Here is a 15,646-nt window from a genome sequence, read left to right on the forward strand (position 1 = left end):
CAACGGTTTTGTTGATAAATACCATGGTATAGTGGCGAGCAAACCAACTATTTACCAACGGCATATGTCAACAGTGCTGTTGGATTTTTTTTTTAACAAAAATATTGCTATCCTGATTTAATGGCTGTTTGAGATGGAAATAAGGGACTAAAAACATACAAAAGAGGACAAAAGAAATTGCCCTCCAATGGCTTGTACTTAGGGGATTGGTAGAAAATTTCTAAAAAGGTCAAAATAATATTGAAAATGAGTAGAAAAGCACAAAACATTTGAAAATTATTATTCAGGTCAAAAAGTGTGCAAATACTAAAATACCCCTTTTTGTCATTTTGTGTAACTAAATTCTTTTATTTTTCTTTAAACTTTAAATCGATATAACTTTTGTTTGAGATGTCGGATTTCTATAAAAATTATATATTTAGAAATGATTTTTCATTAGCTTTCTAACAAGATCCACTTTCAATACTTTTTTTCTAAAAAAAAACCCAGAAAAAAACGGCGTTTTTTCGGCCTTTACGTTTTTCTGCAAACTTGTTTGCAACAATATGTTATGCAAACGTGTTTGCATCAATCTGTTATGCAAACGTGTTTGCAGCAATCTGTTATGCAAACGTGTTTGCAGCAATCTGTTATGCAAACGTGTTTGCAGCAATCTGTTATGCAAACGTGTTTGCATCAATCTGTTATGCAAACGTGTTTGCAGCAATCTGTTATGTTCTTCAAACGTGTTTGCAACAATCTGTTATGCAAACGTGTTTGCAACAATCTGTTATGTTCTTCAAACGTGTTTGCAACAATTTGTTATGTTCTTCAAACGTGTTTGCAACAATCTGTTATGCAAACGTGTTTGCAACAATCTGTTATGCAAACGTGTTTGCAACAATCTGTAACTTCACCCATGTGTTTGCATAATGTAAACTGCAAACTGTGTTTGCAAAATATAGATTGCAAACATGTTTGCAATTTGCAGAACATAATCTTGAATTGCATATCTTGCAAACTCGATTTGTAAATTGAAATTATCGAGACAATAACTAAATAGGTCAAAATAATAAGTTCATCAAATTCAGAACCCTCTTAGAAGCACAATCCACACCTTAACCAACTTAATTGTCCCATATTTCCATCAAAACCAATATGAGTCCAACCTGAACTTGTTTTTCTCTCTCAGTCATTTTATCAAACATCTATACTGCATCAAAAAGTAAAGAAGAATATGAGATATAACACATTATTCTAACAAATCATAAGAAATGCATTGAATTCTTAATGAACACATTTTTACATAAAACCAAATTCAAGTGTGATACAAGAGTTGAAACCACAATATATTAGAAAAGAACACTCAATATCTTTCGTTTTCTTTTTTCGGATAACCCTATTTCATTCATAACGAAACCAATTTACAACCTTGGACGATATTGTTGGTTTGTTTACATCACTAGAACCACCACCACGAATATGCCCACGAACATACTTCTCGGGATGAAATGCCAAACTTTGAACTACCTTGAACCATCGAGTTACAACCTTCAGCCGCACATGATGCTACTATCTGCAGAGGATGTTTCATCTTCATATCTAAACAATATAAAAATTTCAGTAAAATCGACATGAACTACACTTACCCAATACCGAAAATTGAACAACTATTTATACCTGGTTGAACTGTGATGAGTTTCTCATGCAATCAAATTGAACAACTTTTATTGCATCAAGAAAAGAAGAAGAAGAAAAAAGGTCAACATTAACTGTTGTATATTACGAACATAGTTGTCATCCTTTTGATACGCTTTTGGTTCATAAATATTTCAGAATACTAAATAACCTAGATAACAGATAAAAAGGAAATGAAGTATTGATAGCATGATTCCCTTCCTCTAGCACACTAAGCATAAAGACTAAACGAACTTCTCCTTTATTTGTCAATCTTGCTGCTAAATTCAGAGGCAGTTACAAGAAGTTAAGGGTTCGAAGCAATTGCCGATATAACGAAAGAATTCTTCCTCTGTTCTCGCCATGTCTTCCACCGTTGCCCATATCAAACCCTTCGACATTCCTATAATCAACAATGATATAATTCATCTTATTGTACTATAAATCACTAATGTTATACAATCTAATAAGTCTATATAGCACGAACAACACCCTAAACCCTTAACGTAACAAGAATTTACAATCCAAAACCAGTAGATTGAACATGTATAGCAATTCTTATTAAATTTTTTGTTATTTATATAGTGTTCTAGCAGTAACAAAACCAAAAAACATAGTCTAAAAGTATCAGACCTGCACAAATATGGAAGCTCTAACTCTAATTTGTGTAAAATTATAGAAGTAACAAAACCTTAAATCCTAAATCTCTAACAAACCAGAATTTATAACTCAAAGTATTAGATTGCACAAATAATGAAAATCCTACTAAGTGGATGAATATGAAGACCTAACTGATTACTATTCTCACCTTTGATTCAATACCCACCAAATAAGAAACAATCAAATGCCTCTTGATCCTTTATAACTTAAAAATTCTAAATTGAGTGATGTACAGTATTATGAAAAAAACAAGGTGATAACATTGTTATGGCCACAAGTTGATCTCCGATACAGTTTCAAATCCTAAAACAATGAAGAACTATTGAGTTTGCTAACATGCTCCTTCCAAATTATAAGTACTCAAAATTTACTTACAGTAATATGAAGCATCCATCTGATGTCCTAATGGAAGTCTATAAGTACCATCACATTTTGTTCGACTAAGAGGAAGATGAAACGATGTAAATCGGTCACCATCTGGATCGCTTCTTGTGATTTCAAATTCATGAAGCATGTCCTTCAAAACGTCTATTGATGGCTAAAGAAAACAGATCTTGGAGAAGATTCGAAAAGAAGAAGAAGAGTTGAAGAAGAAACATCGAAGAAGAAGAAGGATTCGGAGAACAGTCGATAACGAAGCATGAAGAAGTTGAAGAGAGAGAAACCTAGGAAATCGTGGGTGTGTTTTGTTTGGAAAAGAATGAGAATTTTGATGGGTGGGGTATTTTGGGAACAAAAAATATAAAAAATGACCTTAATCATAATTACTAATATTATTTTAGACTTTATGTATCATTAATTATAATATTTGCACACCTTTTAGTCAATAGAAAAGAATGTAAGCTTTTTTGGTTAATATGATAATTTTTTGATCCCAAATAGTCATTTTCCCTTGGTAGAAATATATATAAATTATTATTTATATAGATTAAAATCTAAAGCAAAGTTAGTTGGTTGACTTGTTCTTGTATACAATACCATCCCACACGCCTATAACAACACCATCCCACACCATAAATATGGAACAACCATAACTCCAACTACTATAAATATGGAACCCCTAATGGTGCTCCCACCACCTGAAGGGATTTATACCCTTATACTAGTGTTTATAGCGGAAATAAGACATCTAATGTCTACACTAGTATCCCCAGGATCACATGCAAAACTAGTAATTAATCTAATGGAGATAGTAGATTACCTTAATCGCTTTTCCCTCGAACTAGTTGAATTGATTGAAGAAGACCAAGAGCTTCAAGTGTAGCTCCTCTACTTGGGACACGAGCAATCAACTTGATCTCCCACCTTGTTGTATAGCTAGCACACCAATGGTGGTTGGATAATAAGAAGACCTTCTTCTTGCTTGACTAGAAGATAGCTTGGGAATTAGCTCACTTTCTCCTCTCTACTTGATGTGGTAGAGTAAGAAAGCTTAGAGAGAAATTCCACACCTTATTCTCTGCCCTAAGAGTGTTTATATAGAACCCTAATAAGAATCCACCTCCTTTTAGGTTTCCTAAAACACCCTTTAGAATAAGATTTAGGGAAATAGTCGAAAATAGCAACTATTGGTATTTTCTCAATTCCGTAAGGAGATGACGTCCAAACCCAGCCAAAATTGGCAGATTTAATGTTCATAACATAAGGAAACGTCCCTCCAAAAATCAGCCCAATCCGAGCCCTAAACGTGCCCGAATCGGCCTAGGCCCAAAAACCCTGTTTTTGGCCTTTTTGTACTATCTTTGCCTAATTCCTTTTTAGGCCTATGAGATATGTTTATGGGACACTCCCATGATTATATCTCACTCCCACTAGTCATATCCTAGATCAATTTGTCACTCTTATGTGTAACCCGTTGTAGGATCCGATCGAAGTTAGCCGCGAATTACTTCGTAATTCGACGATCGTAGTTGGTCTCTAGCTACAACTCTACGATCCCTAAATCAATCGGACTTGATGATCTTCCACATCAATTGTCCTATCCGACAAATTGTTCGCATTGTCACCTTGGTCGAAGGACATCTCCTTCAACTCCTTCAGACTCCCACTTGGACTTAGAACAAGTGCAATGCCTCGATTCCCGTGTCAATTTAGTATCCCATCTGATACGTCACGTCATTCAGACTTTCTTGATATCCGAGTACAACTGTAAAAGACAAACGATTAACTTTTAATCCGTTTGAGCGCGGCCACGCATTTTCAGTTGCTACTCATCAAGTGGCCTTGAGACACTTTGTACCTAAAGTGATTAGGGTGACACAATCCATTCTTGCGCTCCCACTTAACTTCATGTCTATCCTGTCCTTCCCAGTATCCGTCTTTATAACCTCCTTTTACGGCGCGGCGTTTAACGGAACCAAAGTCGGGCATTCCTTACATAAGATGAGTGGAGCACTCATGTTTTGAGGAATCTCTCCAATTGTCTTTATGAGAAGTATTGACGTTCATCACGAGTGATGTACTTCTCATTTGAGGGTTATCCAGTGTATAAACCTTTTACACACCCACGTAGTCGAATAGAATATACTATTCCTATAGCCCATGAAACAGCGCTATCCCATCAACTCCCGTGCTAGTCTTCGTGAGTCATTGTTGTCCATGCAATGACCTGGACCAGGGTTTTTGATAATAAATATTCCAAGTTCACTTAATAGGGTTTCATTCATCAGATCACGTATCTGACAAACCTATTCAGAACGTTTTATTATCGATGGACTGTCGTTTAAACACTGAACCAAATTTAGACGACTTGTGAAATAACTCTATTATTTCTGATAACGAGAGTTGTAAATCTGAGCCTCTTCCGTAAAACTCTTTTTACCCACTCAGTTTTACTTGTCGAGGTTTAAAATTATATCTCATGCCTTAGACTGTGTATGAATCTCATACTATGTCTTAGGTGACAGTTCAGTTTGACTATCGTGGTAGTCGGTTTTAAACTTTGCTTATTATCAATTAATTTGAAGATTGCTATCTTCAACTTTGATAATATCTAGTAATCTTTACTAGAGTTAAGGCCTTTAATTCTTTGTGTAGTATTTGCAACAGTTTCCGGCTTAAACACTTTTAGCCTACTTTCCTTCCATGTTTGAAAGTTTGCTACGATGACATGTTCAATTTTGTACTACTTCATCCTTTAGCCTTCTAGGATGTACTAAGTAGTGTTTCGGTTTTCCAATCCGAATTCGGATGTTTAAATGCTAATCATGTCCAACATGATCGACTTTATGTTTTCGAACATAAATGTCTCTCTCATGCGTGCTAGCTCATCGGCGTCTTTTCAGACTCCGAGTTTTGCAACGCCCTCTGTCATGAGTTTTTGGGTCGAAATTCTTTTAGGCTTTCCGAGTCTTAGATTTTCTGTTTCGGATCTCAAGCATCTCAGCGTACTGAGTCTCTCTAATCCTATCATCCTTTTGATCTATGCTTATAGATCTTCAGATGCCCAAAATGGCATTTTATCCTTTTGTGTGTGGTCCTTTATTGAGTCAGTTCGTTACTGTTATACAACACCTTATGTCGTACTCAATCTTTTGTATGTACTCTGCATACGGACCCGGAAGGTTTGTTTACTCCCACTTACCTTCTTGAAATTTCGTGATTCAAGATTTTCTTCATTCCTCAGGAATCAAACTTCTTTGATTGCCTTTTGAATCGAAGATTCTAACTCTTGCGTGCTTTTAATCCGTCGATAGATTTCTGAAGCATGCTTGTGGACATAACTTGATTGGAAGAATCTTTATTCTTCTTGTCTCGTTTCGGGAAACATGAATGTTTCCATCCTTCTCAGTTTTCTATTTTGGAAAACCAATTTAGGTCTTCTGTTGACTTAAATTATCAAGCTTCATGTCTTGACGAGATATGGATTCGACGATGATTTTGGCTTCTAGCCAAAATCTAGAGTCAGTTTCCGTTTCTGCGCAGGTCTTTTATCTCTTCAGAAATACCCTTTATTTTCTGAGTCTTTGAGATTTTATTTTGACCTTTCAGGGCTTCTGAACAACAACTTGGAGTTTATCTCAACTACTTTGAGATATATCTTTAGAGACACTTTCACTCGCTTTGAGAGTTCTCCTGCGAATGACATTCGCTTTTGTGCGGTGGGTTTACAAGATCATATCTTTAACCTTTCCTTTTCCAAGGAGTCGCAGTTTGTTGCTCTTGGTCGAATTTAATCGTCTTGTACAAGTTTCATGATTGTTCTTCATGACCCTCCATGATTTTTCTCATGATCGAATTAAATCGACTTGTACTTTTCTCCCACTTATTCTTGTAATAATTAGTGCTTTTCTCCCAGACTACTAGGTGTGCTAATTATTAGGGGAATACTATCATGAGCAACAAACACTTTGTTCTCTTGATTGCTTGTGGAAAAAGCCCAAATTTCTTCTAAAGAAATTGCGTCAGACTTTAGCTAATTTTGTAATGCTTTTACAAGCTTAGCTGTTAGACGGACTTTGGTAACTGTGAAAACAATCGTTTATAGAATATGTCCCAAAATATTCGGAAGACTGGCTTAAACCCATCTTTGGTTGAATTATGTATAGCAATGTTCGATTACTCCCACTGAATCCACCATCCCTCAGATGTGTTCCATGGAGCGAGTTGAGAAACGTTTTCTCAACTCCTTTGATGGTTATTTAGTATTTGACTCAAGTTTTTATCACTCCAATCTAATCGGATGACTTAAACTCTCTTGTCAAAATAATTCTTTTACTTCGGTTTGTACTTTGTTTGAACCTTTCAAACATTCCGACTTATACTTTATGATTTGTATGTTTCCATACTTCATGAAGTTGTCAGAGTACGTATTTGAAGTTTCTCTCGTTAGCTTCTGCAAGTAAACTTATAGGTCTGCATAACACTGTATGAGTCCTAATAGATTGCCAGTCTCTATGCCTTTTGAGAAGGGTGACTTTGTCAATTCAGTCCTTAAGACCTAATTGACAATGCTGAAGTTTAATGAGTTTGAATCTCTTGATTTTAGCCATTATCAATGTTAACCTTCAGTTAATTTTACCACTGGTTTAAAACATCATATGTTTCTAGAAGAACAAAATAATCACTATTAAGTTCTAAGCTAGATCAGTGTCTAAAAGAAGACTTTGATCCCTTTCAGCATCCCTAGCATTACTGCTTCTGCTCCCTCTTGGATCTTTACTTCTTTTAGTCAAGTATGTAATTCCCTTAAGCTCCCACTGAGCCGCTTATCTGGTCTTAAATACCCGATGAAGGAATTTTGCGATACTTGTTTTTAACTTTGTTAGCAAGGATACGGAACCGGAATTCATAATTCCATTCCTTTTGTCCTCCAGGTGCTAAAGGTAGTTTCCTTTTAAATGGTCTAGCCATTGTTTTAGAAACATTCACAGTAATGAGGAATACTCTTGATCATGTACTCGGCAACTGCTTTTCTTTGATCAAATGTTTGTCTCACTTGACTGATCCTTTTGCCCTTTTGAATCTCAAGATCTCTTTTTCTTAGATTCTTTATACCAAATCTCAAGAACCTTTCTTAGACTGGATATTCCCGTATGTTCTGCTCAGTTTGTTTGTAACAACCTGAGTGACTCATCTAAGGTCTTTATCAATCTTTGTTCAATCGATATTGAATTGGGTGATAGATGTATTCTGTTGTCTTCCCTTAGGATGACTTTCAGATTGCCTTGGAGGTCTCGTACCTCTCCATTTATGACTTCTGTAGAAATTTCTTCCTTAGTTTGTCTTAATGGTTATGCTAGCATTCATTACTCTTCCAAAGAGAATGTTATACGATTGCTTGCAAATGGCTTTTGACCTTCTCTTGTATGAGTCAACATTGGGATTGGGTATTCTAGTGACCTTCCTTTTGAATCTGAGAACTATTCTCGGATTCATTCTTCCATTCTAGGAAGTGGATCAGCACCTCCCTTAGGTGTGATTCAATGTTGAAATCGTTTGTGTCATCTTAAAACTACATAAAGAAACGGCAAAGTTTTAAAACTCGTTATCATTTTTGAAAAACATTAGTTTTCCCACATTATTCAATAAAAATCGTCCCCGATTGAATAAGTGATTCCAAGACCCCAGTTCTTCGGAGTAAAGCGGACGAAGGCCCTACCCTTTGACTCCGTCGTTCCGGGTGAGTGAACTACTTCACTGATCATACCTTATGACTCTTGGTTGATAGATTTCATTAATGAATGACTAATCTATCCTTTTGCCTCGAGTATCCAAGACTCTCTTGCTGATCTCGTTGAGTAGAACCATTTAGACGTGTAGGCCTCTTCTATAGACCTACCCGCATTGTCCCAAGGTAGAGGAGGTACTCTGCGAAGGCCGACCCACCTTCCTCGAACAAGGGCGCAACGAGTGTCTTAATCTGGATAGGCGATTACTCAAGATTACGTTTTGGTGACTTTTACGCTAGTCTGGCGTTTGTTATAGTGAACTATTTAGCCTAACTAACACCCACGACATAAAGCGTAAAAAGTAAGTAAATGCGTGCGAGAAAGTAAATCAAGCAGATATGGATCCTAGTATAGCCCCTAACCTAGAAGATCTAATCTCCTTTGTTTTTTTTTTTGTTTCGCCTTTCGGTTCGTCTTAGATCGCCATCTTTGAACCTCCATTGATTTCTCCCACTCGCCTTTGGATTTCATCCTCGAGTTTCTTCAATGGACTTATAGACCCTTAAACTCTAATTACAAGACTCTAACGATTCGCAGATCGTATAAACTTGAAATTAAAATTAATTACAAAGCATGCACCCATCCGTGCTTAAAACAAGAATAAAGAAATAAATCTATGGCCATACTAGTTTCCCGCATTCTCATCACATGCAATCATATAATATATCAAGGCTAAGAATTATATATGCATGATTATCTTGGGAGATACTTTTGTTGACATCATACGTCACATTACGGACCTTAAGTCTAAATTCGAAGAATTCAACTAATGGTGCTTTCAGATTTTATCTTTTATGATTTCTAAAATCAACTTTTAAGAAAAACTCCATTTTGGGCTCGAGAAAGCCCGGGTCAATTTCGAAAAAAATATTGGTTCGATTCTTAATGATTTCATAAATCAATTTAAAGAGAAATCCGTTTTGGGCCCTTGGATGGCCCGGATTGATTTTGGAATTATTTGGTTGGAATCGGAAGAAATTTTGGCAAAAACTCCCACTCGAATGATGGTCCCTTTTTGTGGTCCGAAAAGCCTCGAAAAGCCCGGGACAAGTCCTAGACAAGTCCCGGCCCAAGCCCACAAAAGGGCTCGGACAAGGTCCGGACATAGCACGGCCCATAGGGCCGGCATGTCCTGGCCGAGGCCTGGTCTTGTCCTGGCCGGAGCCAGGACGCTAGTCCATGTACCAGACGCGTCCTAGACGTGTCTGGTGCTGGACCGGACCAGCACTAGGTGTCTCGGACTAGTCCGAGACACCCAGAACCTCCCAGACGCGTCTCCAAGACGCGTCTGGTCGAGTGCTCTGGACGCGTCCTAGACGCGTCCAGGAAGCTCCCTCGCAGCTGCTGGTCGCGTCCAAGACGCGACCTGGACGCGTCTCCAAGACGCGACCTGGACGCGTCTCCAAGACGCGTCCCCAGTAGCTGCTCTGGACGCGTCTCCAAGACGCGTCCAGAAGCTTCTGTCGCAGCTGCTGGTCGCGTCCTAGACGCGTCTCAGCAGCTGCTCTGGACGCGTCCAGAGGACGCATCCAGGAGCTTCTGGTCCGGCCAGGAAGCTTCCTGGCCGGACACTAGGGTTTTTCAAAACCCTAGTTTCCAAAAAAAATTTATTTTTTTTTGTTGTGCAAATCTTATTTGCTAACTTCCAATTTTAAAACTCTTTCTAAATTTTGAAATCTTTTAGAACACTTCTAAAATTTTACAAAACTTGTAGAAACTTTTAAAAATTTCCAAATTTTGTTTTGAGAGTTTCCTAAAACTCAAAACACTTCTTTTAGAACACTTCTAAAATTCCAAATTTTTTGTTTTTCAAAAGTTTCCAAAACTTAAAAACAACTCTTAATCAAACCAATTTTGGATCAAAGTCTAGGTTTTTGAAATTTTCAAAGAACAATTTTGAAATCAATTTGAAAAACTTTGAATCCAATTCAAAATTAATCAAATTTTATGTTTAAAATCTTTTTAAACATAACTATCAATTTAATCAAGCATGGATTAGTTTGAAATTCAATCAAATTGAGACTTTTTAAAAATACTTTTAACAATTTGATTCTCAATTTGAAATTCATTGAATCCCATTCAATAATATCAAATTGTGAGTTTAAATAATTTTTAAAACACTTTTAAAATACTTTTATAAACTCAATTATATTAAACTATCAATCATATCCAATGTGAACTAGTTCGATTCTTAGCAAAAACTAGTTAATTGCAAGAGGCTCTGACGCCACTGAAGGGATTTATACCCTTATACTAATGTTTATAGCGGAAATAAGACATCTAATGTCTACACTAGTATCCCCAGGATCACATGCAAAACTAGTAATTAATCTAATGGAGATAGTAGATTACCTTAATCGCTTTTCCCTCGAACTAGTTGAATTGATTGAATAAGACCAAGAGCTTCAAGTGTAGCTCCTCTACTTGGGACGCGAGCAATCAACTTGATCTCCCACCTTGTTGTATAGCTAGCACACCAATGGTGGTTGGATAATAAGAAGACCTTCTTCTTGCTTGACTAGAAGATAGCTTGGGAATTAGCTCACTTTCTCCTCTCTACTTGATGTGGTAGAGTAAGAAAGCTTAGAGAGAAATTCCACACCTTATTCTCTGCCCTAAGAGTGTTTATATAGAACCCTAATAAGAATCCACCTCCTTTTAGGTTTCCTAAAACACCCTTTAGAATAAGATTTAGGGAAATAGTCGAAAATAGCAACTATTGGTATTTTCTCAATTCCATAAGGATATGAAGTCCAAACCCAGCCAAAATTGGCAGATTTAATGTTCATAACATAAGGAAATGTCCCTCCAAAAATCAGCCCAATCCGAGCCCTAAAAGTGCCCGAATCGGCCTAGGCCCAAAAACCCTGTTTTTGGCTTTTTTGTACTATCTTTGCCTAATTCCTTTTTAGGCCTATGAGATATGTTTATGGGACACTCCCATGATTATATCTCACTCCCACTAGTCATATCCTAGATCAATTTGTCACTCTTATGTGTACCCGTTGTAGGATCCGATCGAAGTTAGCCGCGAATTACTTCGTAATTCGACGATCGTAGTTGGTCTCTAGCTACAACTCTACGATCCCTAAATCAATCGGACTTGATGATCTTCCACATCAATTGTCTTATCCGACAAATTGTTCGCATTGTCACCTTGGTCGAAGGACATCTCCTTCAACTCCTTCACCACCAGTAATGATTCCCACCCCACCACCCTAAACAATACCACCACCATAAATATGGATCCTGTAGTCTTCAACCGGGGTGATGGCGTCAATGTCAAAAGTTAAGTTGTTGGTTACTGACACTAAAGAACTAGTTAGAATGAAGGGTAAAAGAGGTATCGGGCAAGGTTGCCCAATGTCTCCTCATTTGTTTGTTTTGGTAATGGAAGTGTTTAATGTGCTTATGCTTGATATGGTGAAGATTAAGAGATTTCAACTTCATCCCGAATGTGGTAAGCCTCTAGTTACTCATTTGGCCTTTGCTGATGACCTTCTGGTTTTTTCTAAAGGTGATTTTGGCTCTGCCATGGCCTTGGTTGAGGTCCTTAATATCTTTTATGAGTGTACTGGTTTGAGAGTAAATCCTAGGAAAAGCTCTTTGTTTTTTGCTGGGTTATCTAATGAGGATGTGCAGCTTTTTCAAGATGTGTTGGGGTTTGAGTGTGTCTCTCTTCCTGTTAGAGACCTTGGGGTTCCCCTTATTTCTACTAGATTGAAGTATTCTGATTGTTTGCCTCTTATTGATAGAGTGTTGGCTAGAATTCAGTCTTGGAAGACTAGGTTCCTTTCCTATGCTGGTAGAATGGTGATTGTGCAGTCCCATCCTCCAAAGTATGGTCTTCTTTTGGCTTAGTGTGTTTGATCTTCCCAAAAGGGCTTTGAGGGAGATGGAAAAGTTATTTAACAGGTTTTTATGGTCTGGCCCTGATCTAGGGGTGAGAAAGGCTGCTGTTGGCTGAGTAAAATTTGTTTTCCTTATGCAGAAGGTGGTCTTGGTGTGATAAGTCTTGTTACTCTCAACATTGCTTGTTGTCTTAGGCATATTTGGGACATCTTTTGTCACAAGCAGACTTTGTGGGTGGAGTGGGTCCAAGTTAATCTTATCAAGAAAAAGAACTTTTGGCATATGCCTATTCCTAGTAATGCCTTTTGGGTTTGGAGAAGATTGCTTTATTATAGGGAGTATGGTGTGAGATTTGCTTTTCATGTTATTAGTAATGGGAAGCACACAAGTTTCTGGTTTGATTTTTGGAACCCAATGGGTGTCTTGGTTAAACATTTTGTTGTGTCTTTCAGATATGATAGCAAGCTTAATGATAAAGCTGTTGTGAGCTCTTGTATTGTAGACGGTAAAATGTCTACGAGTCGGAAAGTCTGACAGTCAACGGGTCAACGGTCAAAGTCTTGTCGGGTCGGGTTGGATGCTTCGGGGACCGGCTACGTGTCGAAAAGAACCTGCACACAAAAAGAGAGAAAAGATCGTGAAGCCTCTGGGACACCGGGATGGTGCCGGCCTAAGGGGGCTCCGACGGTCAAGTCAGATACTCGATCAAATATAAATAAGAAAGTCAAAGTGGGCAATAGAAGGGTAACCGTCGTCGGAGTGCTTAGGTGTCGCGGCTCGTGAAGTTGTCGGAACAGATCTCCACGGTAGTGATTTACTTACGGTAATTAAGAGGGTGATGGTAATGAAGTATCGTCGTTAACTCGCTGGTCGTAAAGGAGACTTGCAATAAGGTGCTGGTCGTAAAGGGATCCGCAATAGAGTGCTGGTCGTAAGTGGATCGGACGGTGAGGATGAATGAAGATGATACGCCTAGCGTCTTATCGCTAGATGAATGATGCGATAAGGAGGTGGTGGTATTAGGATGGTGATACAGCCAGCTAGTTACTGCTGGATGGGTGTTACCGTCAGCTCCTTACCGTTGGATGGGAGATATTTCAGACCAGAGGGCTCTTATGCAACAAGGTGGTGGTCGTAGGGTGTTGACACGGTTAGCTAGTTGTCGTTTGAATTGTGACTATCAGACCCCTATCTCCCAATTTCTAAGACAGTGAGTCAGAGACTTTGAGAGGATCAGAAGATCTTTGAGATGCTTATGAGAGAGCAAGTGAGTAGAGAGAATGGATTAGGTTACTCGAGTACTGTTGTCGAATATTGGATGCCTTTCTCTGAGTGTTGCTTCTCGTATTTATAGTGGTGGAGAGGGATTGCCTTGATGACGACCAACTAGTAACCGACGTAGTTATTCCGTGTCATTACTCCTGGGAGATACGTTAAGGGCTAGGGGATCTGACCATCAGATGAGTATTCGAATTTCTCGAGGGACGGCCAGGATGTTACCGCGTGTGCGGTAAGCTACTGGCCGGTAACGCCCGTCTTCAAGTGAAAGATACAGAATATTCACCATTAGTGCGGTTATGGATTGCGCGATAACCTTCTAGCCGTCAGATAGCTCAGTACTAGGAGGTGGTTATCGCGCGACACGTGTCAGATGCGCTTAATGTTAAGCGGGTATGGATCTGGTGATCATGCTAGCGTCTTGGGCCGTAACCGAGCCTCCTTATCAAGCTTTGAGGATTTTATCCTTACGAAGCGGTTGTTCATAAATTCTGCGGGCACCTCGTGGGGCGGATATTTGCCCATACATGTATTATTGATGGTTCTTGGTCTTTGCCTAGGCATTTATGTGATCAGGTGGGACCTATAGCTTCTAGATTGCAAGAGATTCCAATTGAGGAGGATTCTGAGGACAGAAGAGTTTGGACTGCTAGTGAGAAGGGCTTTTTTACTCTCAAAAGTACTTATGAGGCCTTAAGGAAGAGTAAAATGGTAATTCCTTGGCATAAGATAGTCTGGTTTTCTCATAACATTCCTAGACATAGCTTCATCACTTGGGTTGTTTTGGGAGGTGCTCTTATTACTAAGTGTAAGCTTCTCTTTTGGGGGATTGAGCCGGACCCTTTGTGTGCTTTATGTGGTAAAGCCAGTGAAGATGAGCTTCACCTTTTTTTTTTCAGTGTGATTACTCCTTATCTGTGTGGCATAAGTTGCTGGCTATGGTAGTTAAAGTCTCCAGAGGTGACTGGTTTAATGAAGTTAATTGGTGTACTTCTATGTTTCAAGGAATGGATAACACTGCTCTCTTAGGTAGATTAGCTTTTAATGGGTATATCTATTACATGTGGTGGGAGAGAAACCGGAGGTTGCACTCAGAACCTGCTAGGAGCAGCCAAGAGGTGGTTCAGCAGGTTATTGTCGATGTGAGAATGAAGATTCGATCTGTCTCCGTTAACTTTATTGATACTGTGAGGGGCAGGAAAGCAGCTTGTGAGTGGAATCTTGATTTATCTTTTGTTACTCCTCAGGTTGTGGATTGCAAATGGCAAGGTCCTGAGGAGGGTTGTGTCCTCATCAATTCTGATGGGTCGTTTAGCAGGGATAGTGTTGGGTATAGTGATGTTTTGAGGAATCACGTGGGGGAGGTTTTGGCTGCTATAAGGGCTAGGGCTGCTCCTAAATCAGTTATCTTTCATGAATTCCAGGGCATAGAAGCTGCATTGAGGCTAGCTGCTAGGTTAAGGTTGTCCAAGGTGGTGCTTGCCACAGATTCTATGAGAGCTTGTTACATTTTTATTTCAGTTGAGCTGGTGCCACCTTGGGAGGTTGGGTTTCTGGTCAGAAGAATCCAGGCTCTTATGGCTAAGTTTGCTTTGTGTAAGGTGCATCATGTGTTTAGAGAAGTTAATCAGGTGGCGGATTGGCTCTCCAAGAACAGACCAGTTGAGGATGAGGAAGTGTTATGGCCAGGGGCTATGAGACCTAAGCTGGTGCAGCTTATTGATGATGACAGACTTGGTGTTATTAGGAAAAGATCTAAATGAAGTTTTCTCTTGTTTTTTTGAGTTGGTGTGAGGTTTTTTTATTTTTGTATGGCTGGGGTTGTTTTGTTTTGTGTTAGCGTGTTTTTTGGGCCTTGTAGGGGTCCTCCCCCTCAGGGCATTGGCTAGGCCTTTTGTATTGAACTCTTTTGTTTGGGTCTGGCGCCCTTAGCATGCTGATTAATACCAAAAAAAAAGAACTAGTTAGAATTATGGTTGTTTTTAATAAAAGTCATAGAACAACCATAATTCCAACGAGTACTTTAGCAT

The 15,646-nt window shown here is 38.7% G+C and overlaps 1 protein-coding gene and 1 long non-coding RNA gene across 2 annotated transcripts; one reads left to right on the forward strand and one right to left on the reverse strand.

Annotated features, from left to right (window-relative positions):
- Positions 1-1,258: 1,258 nt before the first annotated feature.
- On the reverse strand, positions 1,259-2,839 carry LOC147558296 (uncharacterized). Its single transcript, XR_015233468.1, has 2 exons — positions 2,692-2,839; positions 1,259-2,059 (listed from the first exon to the last, which is right to left on the reverse strand). It is a non-coding gene; the product is annotated as an uncharacterized LOC147558296 (long non-coding RNA).
- An 8,917-nt stretch (positions 2,840-11,756) lies between these two features.
- LOC147558297 (uncharacterized) lies at positions 11,757-15,379 on the forward strand. The gene is made up of 5 exons (XM_086659007.1): positions 11,757-12,325; positions 12,791-12,843; positions 13,410-13,488; positions 14,177-14,327; positions 14,516-15,379. Exons 1-5 carry the CDS (start codon positions 11,757-11,759, stop codon positions 15,377-15,379), a joined length of 1,716 nt encoding a protein of 571 aa, XP_086515133.1.
- The last annotated feature ends 267 nt before the right edge of the window (positions 15,380-15,646 follow it).

The sequence above is a fragment of the Eschscholzia californica genome, unplaced genomic scaffold (genome assembly GCF_041429995.1).
Source record: "Eschscholzia californica isolate CP2 unplaced genomic scaffold, dmEscCali1.0.p SCAF_2, whole genome shotgun sequence".
NCBI classification, from domain to species: Eukaryota; Viridiplantae; Streptophyta; class Magnoliopsida; order Ranunculales; family Papaveraceae; genus Eschscholzia; species Eschscholzia californica.

Coding starts and splice junctions, on each gene's coding strand:
- LOC147558297 (XM_086659007.1), top strand. CDS start 11,757: ATGGCGTCAATGTCAAAAGTTAAGTTGTTGGTTACTGACACTAAAGAA. Junction 12,326..12,790: donor GTGCAGTCCCATCCTCCAAA/GTATGGTCTTCT, acceptor TGTGTCTTTCAG/ATATGATAGCAAGCTTAATG. Junction 12,844..13,409: donor GAGCTCTTGTATTGTAGACG/GTAAAATGTCTA, acceptor TGTTACCGTCAG/CTCCTTACCGTTGGATGGGA.